At 37.2% G+C, this 14,763-nt stretch overlaps 1 protein-coding gene across 1 annotated transcript in view; it reads left to right on the top strand.

Moving 5' to 3' along the window:
- The window catches only part of LOC101804931 (intraflagellar transport protein 57 homolog), a 16,846-nt gene extending 2,083 nt beyond the window's left edge, over positions 1–14,763 (top strand). The window contains 9 exon segments of the mRNA XM_027449465.3: positions 223–341; positions 1,288–1,378; positions 4,607–4,675; positions 5,187–5,309; positions 9,391–9,462; positions 10,061–10,192; positions 11,211–11,273; positions 12,946–13,012; positions 14,153–14,763. Of these exon segments, the coding sequence (XP_027305266.2) occupies positions 223–341; positions 1,288–1,378; positions 4,607–4,675; positions 5,187–5,309; positions 9,391–9,462; positions 10,061–10,192; positions 11,211–11,273; positions 12,946–13,012; positions 14,153–14,331 (915 nt within the window). The 3' untranslated portion in view covers positions 14,332–14,763.

The following is a 14,763-nucleotide window of genomic DNA, read 5'->3' as shown; positions in this document are numbered from 1 at the left end:
CCAGGTGCTTTAAGATTTCTGCACTGCATCTGTTCCTTGAATTGCTCTGTTTTCCCTTCTGTTGCCTGACTTGGGCTCCTTGGGGAGAGGATATGAATTAACGTTGGTAAAATTCTGATCACAATGGACACTTGGTTTTAGTGTAAAAATCTAGTAACCTCTGTGGGAGGAAACTCTGCCTGTTTGGTAGCCATTAGTAAATGTCATGTTTCTTTGTTTTAGGGAAGGCCTGTGGATTTTCCGCCCTCAAAATTAAAAGCAGGTTATGGAGAGCAAGCATGTTATGTTCTTGATTGTTTAGCTGACGAAGCCTTGAAATACAGTGGCTTTAGCTGGAAAAGGTACAGTAATTTTAAGAATCCTCCCTTATGCATTATTTTTCAGGGAACGTATGTAAATAGTTGTGAAGGGTGGCACAGAAAATGTAATATTGACCAGAAATCTTCTACTTGATATTTTATGAGAAGCAGAATTCAGAAGTTGGACAAAGTAATTCCTAATGCAGTTTCATAGAATTTAGTCTCTTACCAGCAAGGGTGAGTTTGGACCATTAGTAGACTTAGCTAATTAATAAAGATTTCACTGATTTCCTCTTTTTTGTCTCTGTCCTGTGTGTAACGGCTTGTTAATCTGACAGCTGGGTTGAATAGTATCCATCTGTTTAGGTCCTATCAATCAATAGATAGATTATTGATCTCTTCAGCTGGAGCTACACACAGAATGCAGTCAGTTTACAAAGTAGACTACAGTAATTTTGAGTATTTAATCCAAAGGAAATCTTCAGAGAAATGACAAATCATTTCAAGTGTATGAAAACTTGTTTAAAAATGGTCTTGATTTCATCCCCTCTCTCTGGTGGGTTTTGAAATGGTATAGCAAAGTAATTTCTACCTCCAAAAACTTTACTGTTATTTAGTGCACAAGTTCCACTTTAAGCCAGAATTGAATTTGTGAGGACTTGCACTAGAATTTTAAGGAGTTAGACCAAAGGAGGAAATGAATGACAGCTTAATCCCCCGGATGTCTTGGCATTGTGAATATACTGTACTGCTTGGCATAACAACTAACCCTCACTGTTAAGACAGCCCAAGGTGAATTACTTTTAAGGGCGAGCATTAATTTAATTTGTTTATATGTGTGAGACAATCGCTGTCTAGTCATATTCCACGTAATCCTTACTTCTCATGATTTTTTTTGTTTCCTTGGGAGCAATTTATAGAAGTATTTCCAATTTATTGTGTTTAAAAGGTCAGCTTATTTTTTTTTGATTTTTTGAACTTATTTCAGACCAGTATATCCAACAGAAGAGCTAGAAGAAGAAGAAATAACAGAAGATGATGCAGAATTAACACTTAATAAACTGGAAGAGGATGTCGTGGTAGGTTTACCTGTCTGGTTTTCGTTATATAAGTATTGGCCAACCATGAGGAAATCTTTACTTGCTGTTCATTTTGTTTGGCCTTAAGAAGTCTTTTCTACATCACCTTTCTTTCCTGTGTCTTCTTTCCTTTGTCTTCTGCATCATCACCTTCTCTGTAGGGTTGTTTCTTTTCAGGTAAGGTGGTTTACTCTTCAGGGCAGAGCATTTGTTATTGTGTACGTTGAAATTATTATAAATTGAGGTTGAATCTAACAATCCATTGAATTACATAGATTGAGAATTGTTTGGTTTCTACTGAAACAATCTGTTGCTGATGTTAAATGAAACTTGAATCAATCCACGTCTACAGAATTGGCTAATATTTGGTTTAAACTTGCCCAGTACTTAATAAAGTACTCACAATTGTTACTCAGATTTCAGTGCAAATGGGAAACAGTATCTTTGGCACTTAGTTAATCTTAAGATTTGGGAACAAGGTAGATGGAAAAGAACTTCTGGAAACTGAGTATTTGTTTAAAAACAGTGTTGAAGACGCAGATAAAGGTTGCAGAATTGTTTCTGAAAAGAAAGGTCATGGCATCACTATATATTCCATGTATGGAATATTAATATCCCCTCATTGCTTTTGACAGCAGAATAAGCTTCTGTACCTTTTTGCAGCAAGATGGCTATGCTTGAGAATCAACGTTTTTATTTATTCCTGCTTTTTAACTATAATAATTGCAGCTATGTCATCACGTTTATGAAACAATCCACAAAATATGCCTGTAAATTCAAATATGTTTCTTGCACTTACTGCTGGATGGATGTTGAACAGAAGTTGTTTCCTGTTGATAGACTTTCTCAGAGGATTATTCTTGTGAGAGCTGGAGTCTCACTGTCTGTAAATTGGTATAATGTGATCACAAGATTTCATCGTTTTCACAGGCCTCTGTCGGTCTTCTCAAAGTGAGTCTTTTTACTGCTGACTTAAGACTTTTCAGGAGAGGGAAGTTATATAAAGATGCTCAAAGTGAAAATTACAAAAAAGGAGTTCATTTCACATCTGATTTCTCCAAAATCTGATGTTTCTGTACAAAGTTAATTTAGATCAGAACCAAAATATTGAAAGCTGTGATCCCAGAAATGCTCACTTGCTTGGTTAGTGAGTTACCTGCAGGGAAGACAATCTTATGAAGTTATAAGGTCCAGAAATACTGGATAAAAATGCCACAGCTGTCCCATTTTTGTGTCCACATTTTTTAAGTGCTTGGGAAAAACTAAAGGTCATTAAAGTTAGTGTCAGTAATGTTACCATATGGCTCTGACTGCAGTCCCAGTTTACATGCCGCAATAGACTACAAGATTGTAACAGTTGAAGAGTTTGCTTCTCTTCTCTTCTTACAATTTTCTTAAGTACTATGCTATTTTTATCATTTTTATTAGTTGAGAAAAATTCCATCCTTCTATTCTTGAATTTCATACAATATGCAAGTATTAGGGTGTGGGTATCGCTGTCTGGTTGCATTTTTGTCAGCTTTGGAGCCGACCCAAAAAAATTCTTGAATAATTCTAGGAACAATCAGAGACATTATATGTTGCATATCTGACAAGCCTTGGAAATGTCAGCTGGTGGCTAAGAGCTTTCAGTATGAAAACAGTCAGCTGCCTACTCGTTCCTGTGTCTTGTTAAGGTCTAAGCTGTTTATATGGGGAAGTAGGGAGGAAACAGTTAACCAAAGCACAGCTTAAACCCTTCAAAGAACCTCTGGATTTACTTGCAGGTAGTATTCTAGTCCATAATTTTGACATATAACGTGGTCTATTAGCCCTTCATCGTTTTTGTCTTAGTGAAACCACTGAGCTAGTTTTATACCAAGCAAGTAGCTACTTTTTGGAGCCCCTCATGGTTCTACAGGGATTAGGTATATGGAGATGTAAACCTTTTCCCAGTCTGTTTTTGCTGCCAATATGTTGATATGTCCTGGTTGCATTACTTGTATCCAAAATTTAATTTAGCAGTATTTCCAGTAGTTAAATGCTAATGCTGAGTTTGCTTGGTTGTTCTTCTGGATTAGATTCTCCTGAATAAAATTGATAAGGCTGACAGAGGCAAGCCTAGTTCTGAAAATCTTGGGGAATTAGATAAAGAAGTAGTAGCCAGCCCAAGGCAATCTTTACAATTTAGTTCCTCAGTTCTGATGATTAGTGGTTTTTTATTGTTGTTGTTTTGGTAGTGTTGTAATACATTATTCTAAACATTGCACAGATGCATATTGTTCATTTAGCAAATGATACTCCTAATCTAGTCACCATTAATTCTTTGCAAGTGTTCAGGGGGCTCGGGGCCAAATGTGCCAAAACAAACTAACGCGGGGGAAGTGGTCACTGGTAGACAAAGACTATATAAGGTACAGGAATAAGCTCCCAGGTTTGCACTATTTGAGTCATGAAAGGTTCTACACTAAGACCAGTGTTATTGCAGTGCTCAAGATTTGTCTAGAAGGAAGTTGAATGATTACATATAACTTTGGTGGAAAAGACAACAGCAGACTGAGAAGAACTGTAGAAGGATGAAATGCATGGGTGATAAAATGGCAGGTGAAGTTCAGTATATATGAGTGGAGGATAACAAACAGGAAAAACATCCTTGTGCAATGATGGTCTTTAAGCTGATTATTGTCACTGATGAATGCAATTTGAGCCTTTAATACTTAATTCTCTAAAACTATCAGCTCAGTGTGTGGTGTAATGTGCAATGAAACAAATTGATTGTCTCAGTATGAAATGCAGTATTCTGCATACTTAAAATATGGCTTCATTATGCAACTAATCTGTACTAACGTTCTAGTTCTGCTTTGTATTTTTGGGGGGAGGGGGTTGGTTTATTTTTTTACTGCAAAACTTTATACAGAGCGTAATAGTTTTAAGGTCACTGTAAGTTCTTGATAATGGCCCGCTTCTTGTAACAGAGCTGGGCGTTTTTTTTGGCTAGTTGGTTTATTTTTTAAATACTGTAGCACCTCCAGAGAAATGTGGGGTAGCTTTTGTCTTCTAGCTAGTTTTAAATGTTGTGTACTTGTAAGATTTTAAGTAAATGCAAACTCTGTTATCAAAAACTTTCCGTGTCTTGTTTTGTTCAGAAATTTTGAATTTAATACTCCTTGGCCTGTGCTCCTGCAAATAAAAAGTTTTGAAGAAAGATTGTACACTATTTACTGATGTTTCTTTGCAACATCTCTTAAGGAAGAAGAGTCAGACAATGAAGAAAATTTCATTGATCTGAATGTTCTGAAGGCACAAACATACAAATCGGTAAGTTGTTACTTGTCACTCCTCTTTTGGGACATTTGCACAGCTTTAGCAGTAACTTATTTTGGTAGAAGTCCGAAAATACATACCTAGTCCAAACTTGAAAAAACCTTCCAACCGAAATAAATCGTCTTATTTTAAAAGAAAACTGCATCCAATTTCTAAGCAGTTATCACTACAAGGTTGATAGAAACATTTGCAAGATTTTTTTCAGAGACTTTTAAAAAGCATGGCATTAGTTTTTAAAATGTATTGTAGTTATTTTTCTCCTTTTTTCTAGAATTCATTATAATTTTTATTCTTTTGAATTCTAAAAATGATGAGAGTGTATATTTATTTTAATTCCTAATATTTAAGAATTCAAAGAAGGGCATGAAAAATTCAATTGTATCTTTAGTTCTGGTGGATATATGTGTTTTTCTGTAACTGTAAGCCATAGTAACATGATTTCTTAACAGTTGGCACTGTGTATAAGGATTATGTTTTGTATATTAACTTTGTGATTTTTATGCAGGACATGAATGACTCTACAAAACAAGAAGAAATCTTACAGTCCACGACAGATGCAGCAGAATGGAATCTGGAAGTAGAACGTGTGCTTCCACAGCTGAAAGTTACAGTCAGGACTGACAATAAGGTATGTGAGAGGGGAGTTTTGTGTGTACACATGGGGATTAAAGTGTGCTTTGAATCAGCAGTATTGTTGACTTACCATTTATGTTTTTGTTTTTTTTTTCTTCTTTTGTCGTGCCAAGAATTGGGAGTAATGGACTCTCCAATGTTATTTCTGTATATTTATTTAGTGGAAACTTCTTAAATGGTTAAATACTTCTGAAAAATTATACCTTCAGTCTAGCAGCTCTCAAAACATCTCCCTGGAAGACAGCTGAGGAGCTTCTTATTTTACAACTGTTCAATTTTTCAACCACTTAAAAAGTTGGTTTCATTGAATTCCTCTTGCTGAACTTTAAATTATGATCAAGTAGGTCTGTACCTCTGATCGAGAGCTTTCCTTATGTTTAACAAAACAAATTGAGTACTTTTTCAGTTGCTTTTACTTACCTATCCAGATATCTATCTCGAGATGAAATTCATCATTTCTTCTCTCTATGGAGAAAAATGTCTATTTCTCTCCATAATCTATTCCAAGGAGTCTAGAATGAGCATCTCAGAAGCAGACATCTGTCTTTGGCACATCAACATCCAAGCCTCGGACTTATTCCTGGCATTGCCTTAAACATTCTTTCTAAGAGCTCATATAGCATGCATAGATCAGTGCGGTATTGAAATTGCTCATTTGTAGTGGCCCAACTAGTTAGATTGTTGGGAGCAGTCTGCAGTGATTCAGAATTCAATGAAGGATAACTGTCTTGCCAAAAATAGAGTAAGCTCTCAACGCTCTGTTAAATTGCCTCACTGTGTTATGCTACCCTGCATTCTTCAATTAGAAGAATTTCCTGGTTTGAGCCACCTTCCCCTAGTCCTTGGCAAGCCCATCTGTTACAGAGAGCAACACTCCTGAGTCTCACAGTAAGAAATTAAAGCTTAATAAAGTTATACATTAAAAAGTAAAGCCACTGCAGGAAAAGAGGTTTGCTAGCTTCCAGTTTAACACACTATTCCTTGGCTTTAAGGAATACACCAAAATGAGTATGAAAACAGGATTTATCTTTTTCTAACTTCTGTACTTCCATGCTTTCAGAAATACAAGAAGTATCTGGCCTTTTTTCATTCTGTAAGAAAAGCATCATGTTATGTTCTGTAAGCTGTGCATATATCCATAGTACCAGGAGAGGTTAATGGTTTAATTGGACAGCAATAGAAACTACAACTTATTTTTGAAGTTATTGTCTCGTGTGGAAGGTAGGGAGTTGTATATTTGTTGTTGTTTTTATTTTAATACTGCAAAGTTTGGCAAATAGCTAACAGTTGTCACCAGAGCAGAAAAAAAAAATCTTGAGTCTGCTGCACACTTAAACATCAAAACCCAGTATAAGCATGTTGTCTCTAGTAACCTTTGTTTTGTTCCTGAAGAGAATAGTAGGCAGCAGCACAACTGTAGCCAGCAAGTGAACCTCATGGGCTGAGCAGCTGTTGCAGATGCTCAGCTGTGCTCATCTGAGATGGTGAGACAGAAGCGCCAGTCCTTTGGTCATTACGTGCAAGGGGAACAGCCCCATTTCAAGTCAGCAGAACTGCCTGTGATTGAAGGATGGCACATGTTTAAGTGTGCAGCTGTTTTAATCCACGATTTCTTTTGTTCCTGGTATGAGACATTGTAAGTGGTCACACCCTCCAGGAGCTGCAGGCCTGGGAATTCCTCTTGCTCATGTCCTGCAGCCCAGCCCCATGTGCCTGGGGGACCTTGGCATTCCTATCCAGGCTGGATGCTGCTGCTTTCCTGTTTGCAGGTTCAGCCAGCAGTGAAGATAAGCACGTATACGCACACACAGAGGATGCTGACGTGGCCACATACACACTACCATAAAGAAGGTGCTATCTTCAGCAGCACCTCTAGGACTCCCATAAAACATTTAGTATAGGCAGCCAAGCCCACTTCCTTCTCTTCAGCTAATAAAGGTTGAAGTTCACTAGGGAAAGTACGCACCCCCTGCTCTCTGGACGTTGATGAATCCCTCACCTATCAGCACGGTCCTTCTCACTAATACCCCTGCCTGGATCCTGGGCCACGTTCTCTGTTTCACTGCCCTTCTCCTTGCTCAGTAGTGCATCCTGATGCTTGCTGGCCAACAGCCCCAGTTGCTGAGACCCTCACCTGCTCCAGTTGCTGGCACCAAGACCCAACTTGTGCCAGCTGCAGGCCCAGGGGACACCTACAGCCCTGGCCTGACTCCAGTTGCTGGCCTTCTGGGTGTTCCTGCTGGTCACCCCAGTAACTGGCAGCCTGAACACAGGCCGCAGGGTCCAGACAGATGTGCCCCCGAGAGCTGTGGCACTCCAGCTCCTGGCACCGAGAGCCCCACTCACACCAGTTGCCAGCACCAGGGGCCCACGGGGTGCCCACATCCCCCTAGTCTGACTCCAGTTGCTGACATTGTATCCACACTCACTAGCAGCTGGCACTCACTGCACTCACGCTCACTGCAGCACCCGAACCCAAATGGGATAGAGAGTGACTTTAAACAGAAAGGCCATGAAAAAAGATGTTAATAAGAATGTAGGACTTGCTGCAGTGATTGAGCACAGGGTTCAGTCAGACAACTGTACTGACAAGCAGTGGTTTACACATGGCCAGCGTCCCTGTCTCTTCTCTGCTGTGTTCCTCCTCAATCCCTTTCCCCTACAAACTGCATTCACCAGTTTGCATAGTTGCACCGACCCTTGCCCCTAATACCCAGGATCCCTAGGTTTGCGTTCTTTTCAGTTACGAAGTGCAGTTGTGCCTTCTTTGAAGTGATGCCTGCAGTTTCTTGATAGCTCATTGGTTACGGTGACTGTTGAGGTCTGTTTCTTGTCAGTCTCCCTTACTGTTTCCCTGACAGGTCTGTGTCTCTGTATGTTTTTTATTCCCTCCCCTTTTTCCTTATCATCCCCTTTTGACAAGGTCTTTGGATGATCTTACTGAAATCAGCATTCTCACGTTCCGTATGCCCTTACCTATTAGTGTAACTGGCAAGATGTGTGTTTCTTGTTATTGTCTCTGTTATTGTTTGTCAGTCAGGCTTGTGCCTCTTTGGTTTGCTTCCTGTTTTTCCTTATCATCCTATTTGACAAGGTCCTTCATCAGGCAATCTTACTGAAACAGTCATTTTCTGCATACCCTTAACAGTACCTACTTTCCAAGAAAGTCTCCTTGGGTTTGATTTCAAGTGATAAAGATTTGTTAACATAATTTGTTAACATCAGTTTTAACACCTAGACCAGTACAGTGCCAAAAAATTTTAAAAGCTTGAAAATCTTTTTTTTTTTTTTTTTAAACCAACTTCGGAAATACAATAATGCAGTAGCAATAATTCATCAGTGCTACTACTCTGCTTTATTTTCAATCCATAGTCTGCAGCTGTGCTCTGGGTCTGGGAGGCATAAAAATTCTGCATTGATAAGCATAGATTTGTGATAAATGGTGGGGAATGGAATTGATTTCTAAGTAAAAGATTCCCATCTGTCAAGTTAAAGTAGCACCGTTTCTCATTCTCCATACCTAAGTCCATGTACATTTCCTTTGAGCTACCAGCTGTTAAATAATTTTCCCCATTCCAGTTTTGTCCCACTATCAAAACCAAGTTCAGGTATTTCTGCCTCCTTCATTTCTTTCTGTTCTTATGAAAGCAGTAAAGGTTAAGCAGGAGTAGAAGATACTCTGGAACTGGTAGTTGTTGGACATTTGAAGCATTCATGTTCTCTAAGCTGAGCTAGTACATCTGGAATCAATGTTTTCAACACTTGTGCCCATATTGGTTTCTAGAAGAAATAGCTCACAGAAGATCAAACAGACTCTAAAAATATAGCTACTGTGGTATCGTTGAGGGTGTCAGTGTTTATGGATTTGAGTGTCACGTTGGGATATTTAGGAGATTGATGCATTGCATCACATTAAGCTAGTGCATCTGGATATGAACATGGCAGTGGTAGAAGGATACACAGTAGTAGTATATGTGAGAACTCACCCTTCCTTGCATACCAGCATTTGTTCAGTAAGCAGAAGTACATAAAAGCTGTATTTACCTATGGTTTACTTTATGGCATCTTTTTTTTAGGATTGGAGGATCCATGTAGATCAAATACATCAGCATAAGGATGGAATTGAATCTTCTTTGAAAGAAACTAGGGTATGTCTTTTATATGCAGAACATTTCACCAATCTGTCTGCACTGCTGTTTTCTTTATCATTTTATATACATGTTTTTTATTTCTTCATTTTAATTGCAATAAAATTGTGAAACAGAAAAGGGAAACATGAGAATGGTGATGAAAAATAGAGGCACGGGAAAAAGATCTTGTGGGAAATAGATTTGTATATATGAGGATTAACAGGGATATGAGATTTCATTAATGTATGCATTAGCATAAGTATGTCCCCAGTACAGAGGGAAGAATGGAGTAGTACAATCTGAAAATAACAGCTAATGAAAAAAAAACACTTTTAAATACTGTTGCTAGAGTAATTTACCAACATTGATATTTGTAATTAATGTAGGAAAAGATTAAAGGAAGCAGTAAAGCTTGAAATATGTGTTGTAGAGCTGGGGAAAAAAAATAAAAAGAAAAACACATTAGGAATATTTCTTCATTGGCCAGACACAGCATTTCTGTACTATTTTTCTCTCTCACTCATAGACTTCCATATCCTTTCTTAATTACAGCACCATTTTAATACTTCTTGGTTATTTTCTGTATACTGTCAACCCACAGAATATGATTTTCTAGGGCTACCTGGACAAACTCCATAATGAAATCAGCAGAACATTGGAAAAGATCAATAGCAGGGAAAAGTACATCAACAGTCAGTTGGAGCATTTGGTCCAAGAATATCGTTCAGCGCAAGCCTTGCTGAGTGAGGTAACGCACTGATCTATTGTTGTTGCCTTTTCTAGTATTAACTTGCTATTAAGTGAGGGAGAAGGCAAAGAATTGGAGGAGTTGTCTGTGAATTCTGCTTTTGGATATAAAGCACAGGAGATGCTGATTGGCTGTCAAATTATATATTTTTTTTAAGCTAAATTAGCAATTTTTATTCAAGTATTCTGCAAGGGAAAGTAAATGTTTTCTTGCCTGAACATTATGTAAATTTGTTGCCAATTTTGAGCAGCTAGTAAATTGCTAGTTCTGCTTTCCCTGTGAAGTTCAGACATCTGTGATGAGTGGAAAAACTGCAGTTTCGGTCCAGCATTCATCTCTTACATTGATTACTCATGCTAACTTACATAAAGCACTCTGATTACTTGTTTACTTCATTTAGTTCTTATGCCAATAGCCTACTGTTTGTGAAGATATTTGATTCTTTGGTTAGGAAGCCTGTATAAGCTGCCATTTGGCTAGCACTCCTGTTTGTGGTTACAACATTAAAATAAGACTAACAAGATATGACCTCTGTGCTTTCTGTTTATCTCATTGTTGAACTTTAAGAAACTTCAAGACTAATTTATTGCTAAGAAAGAACTGTTCTGGATTTCAGGACTCAGTTTGGCCTGCATTCTGGCAAATTTTCTTTGTTTGTTTCCTCATGTAAATGATCAGAAAACCTACTTCTTACTGTGTGTATCAGGGCTGTTACTTAAAACATGTAAAGCAGCTTTGTAGTTTTGAATGTTGGTCATTACATAGGCTGATGTTTCAAACCTTTCCTTGCATGCATAGTGCTGTAAACATCATTGGAACTCTGTGGGATAAGATCAGGAATTGGGACACACATAAGCAAGTTTTGACACTCTCTCTATATAGTTCAGACTTTTTTTTATTTTAATGATTCTGTTGTTTAGGTTTGAAAAACCCAGTTTATTTATTGGAAGCTAAAGTATCTGGAATGCATGTGTTTCTTCAGCTTTGTCATCGCAGCAAAAAACATGTTTCTTTCCAGGCTAAAGAGAAGTACCAGGAGGGAAGTGGAGGAGTAACTGAAAGGAGTAGAGTACTTTCTGAGGTAAAACATATCTTCACATTGTTTCTTTTGCTTGTTTTAAAAAATATTTAGAGTTGGCGTTCAGTGTTTGTAGCTTTATGAAGTGAGTTCTTTCTGATATGTTCTTGTGTTAATCTGTTTTTAGTGGAAGCAGTCTAGCTCAGTCCCTAAATTTTAAACCAATGCTGCCATTGATTTTTAACTTGTGAATTTGGGCAAACTGTTCTGAGCTTTCTTTATTTTGCCAGATAGTAAAAGAGAGGAAATTCTGTGTATTTTATAACCTGTCTCCTAGAAATATTGAGGATTAATCAAGTCATGTCCATAAAGTCTTTGGAAGAAGAAAAATCTAACTCTAATTTTTAGTAAAAATAGACAAAAGCAATTTAAAGTTTTCATCTTGCAAGCATTTAAATGCAATATTTGACTAAAAAGTAGCTTTTCAATACCAATCAAATTATATTAATACCTGAAACTGTATTTTCTGTTTTTTTTAATCAGTAGTCTTACAAATTTAAAGAAAAAGTCCCCAGACGCCTAATTGCCTCAACACATTGAGTGTTTCCTAGTTTCCATTTAGATTTACTGTCTGACTTCAAAATATTTCCACTCTGTCCAATTCATATTTTTAAATGATTCTATTGTTTGAAAATAACTAAAGTGTCTGTAATAGTCACATAAAGTAGATCACATCATAGGAATATGATGGAAATTGTAAAATAGAGTTGAGATTTTTTAAAGTAACCACAGCATTTAACGAGGGTTTTCTAACAAAAAATCCTTAGTACACAGCATCTGCAGAATTAGAACTTTTTTCTATTTGATTCTCAAGGAAGTTGACTTCAGATTTGTAATGTTTTTGTGCTTTGAAAAATATTAGCTGCTTATTAAAGAAAAATATGCTATTGGTAGCCTTTAAACTATGTAGATGCAGTGATGTATGTCTGAGCTAAGCTAGACACATTAGATATCACAACTGATCTGCTTTCAAGCATGCAACCAAATCTCATCCCACTTGGCAATACCAGTACCATTGGAGCTATGCAATGAAATTGCAGAAATGCTTCTTTTTCTTAATGTAAAGGCTTACTGAAACATTAATGAAAGGCCGTTTTTATATTAAAGGCAAAAATAGTAGGTTGTTACCTAGACTCTACTTCTGAATCACGTAGTTGCTTTCTTTTTTTTTTTTTTTGTCATCTACAAAGGCAAACTGGTTGACAGTCTGTGCTGAAATGTAATTTTACTCCTCATACATGGATTTTACCTACCTATTGCCAGTGCCAGCAGTCTTGATTGCTGCACCATCTTTTGCTGCAGAGATGTTTCTCAGATTTCTGCTGTCACTTGCCAAGTCCTGCCACTTTTAGAAGAGCATTTCTTGCAGTCATTTGGTGAATCGTGCTCTGTGGGGATAACAGTTTTTATTGTCCGTCCATCATGCTGCAACACTTCTCAATAACACCATGTTATTGAGATCTTGGTCAACTTGTTGCTTTCTGCCATAATATTTACAACTTTTTTTTAAAGGCTACATAAAATTTTAATAATGAAAAAAAAAATGTTCCTCTGTATACAACAATTAAGAGATTAGTTTTTTTTTTTAACTGACACGTTCAGGAGAAAGTTTTTTTGTTTTCTCTTTTAACTTTTAAATCAATTTGTTTAATTAAGAAAAAATCTCTGATTTAAGATTACAGAAGTATTAGAGAAAGTAAAGCAGGAAACGGAAGAGAAAGGAAGCAGTATGACTGATGGTGGTAAGTATGCTTCCGTCTCAAACCATCCACCTATTTTCTCAGTGACAGATACATGGTTGGTCTTCTATAAAAAAAAAAAAAAAAAAAAAAAAACCACCACTGTAACCAAAATGACTGACTAGTCTGAAATATTGATACTAAAATTTTGAAAGGTGTCAAAGAAAACCTAGGCATCTAGCCCTCCTTGAAAAGGTTGCATAAGTCTATAGAAGGTAAAAGCCCTTTTACTCTCAAATCATTACTGGCAGTAGCTGTTGGTTTCTCTGGCTAAGGCTGGCTGGAATCAGTGAGAAAATGCATTTGGTGCTTTGATGTTTGGATTTTTTTAATATTTAAAGCTACGTACCTATGTGAATTAGTATGCCTCAGTCTGGGAATTCGGTGGTTTGTGATTTTTCCTGATAAATACATTCTGTTGCAAACATGTAACAGGTACGAATGCAAAAATAAATTGATGCACACTCTGGTAGTGCTAAATATGCAAGCTGAATCCGTATTTAACTGTAAACCCTACAGCTAATTTACTTAAGTAGATGCAAGTGTTACTGTATAAGGAAATGTTGTGCTCCCTTGCTTCACTGCAAAGAGCTTCACTAAAGAGCTACTCAGCTGCCTCTCAACACCTTAACAGCATTATGGCATAGCCAAGGATCAGGATAAATTCCAGAGCCCAGAATTATAAGGAGCTGTAAGATGCAGCAGCAGCACCTATAGGGTGATGTTAGTGGGAAGTGAGGGGTTAGAAGTAATGTATGGGGCACAAAACATTTTAATAGCTTTTCTCAGGTAAAACAACCTCCTACTGAAAGTGTCTTCAGTTCTCTACCAAACCCCAAGTCAGCTGTGGGGATGAGGCTTTCAGCTGAGCAAAACACATCATTGACAAGCCTATCTTAATGTTTATGCACATCTTTTTACAGATCTTAGTTGTCAAGAAGACAGCAAAATCGTTACAGTCATTTCTACCTTTTTTAAGTGTCTTGCATTTTAAAAAAGATGTATCAGTACAATCAAGTCTATAGAGTAGAACACCCTTTTGTTCATTCAACTCTTCAATTTTAAGGAGTGAATTATAGAAAATAATGCTTTTGTGCTAAGTCATCTGACATAAAGTTGCACTATTTATCTTTTCTTGGACAGCTCCTCTCGTGAAGATTAAACAGGCCTTAACAAAACTGAAGCAAGAAACCATTCAGATGGACATTCAAATTGGTGTAATGGAGCACACATTACTCCAGTCAAAGCTGAAAGAGAAATCCAATATGACTAGAGATATGCATGCGACAGTGATTCCAGAACCCACAGTAGGTGCCTATTGAAGTTGTTTGGAGTTCAATTGGTTTGCCCAAAATACAGTTTTCTGCCATTTACTTTTTGGTGATTTTGGTGGCTTTCCTTTAGTTTGGGGGAAAGAGGGGCATTCTTTTTCTTTTCTCTTTTTTTTTTTCTTTCTTTTTAACAAGATGTTTGTCACACACTTTTTAAAAGTAACGTTATAAACACTTTGGACTCAACATGGAGTCGTTTTTCGTTTTGTGCTGTAAAGATTTACTGCAGATCCCTTCTAAATACACTAATTAGTTCTTATTAACGCACGTGTCTCTCTGCTTCATTGGAGAGTGTTATGTAGTGTGAATATCTATAGAATGTTACTGACAGCCTGTAATCTTGATATTCTGCAGTGCTGAAAGAAAACTGCTTGTAAGGGATTTGAAAAGAATTAAAATGTCTGTTCTTGCCATCTACTTACA

This window comes from Anas platyrhynchos, chromosome 1, assembly GCF_047663525.1.
Source record: "Anas platyrhynchos isolate ZD024472 breed Pekin duck chromosome 1, IASCAAS_PekinDuck_T2T, whole genome shotgun sequence".
In the NCBI taxonomy this organism is placed as follows: domain Eukaryota; kingdom Metazoa; phylum Chordata; class Aves; order Anseriformes; family Anatidae; genus Anas; species Anas platyrhynchos.
The sequence above is the reverse complement of the archived record's forward strand: the minus strand, read 5'-3'. Positions and strand labels throughout refer to the sequence as shown.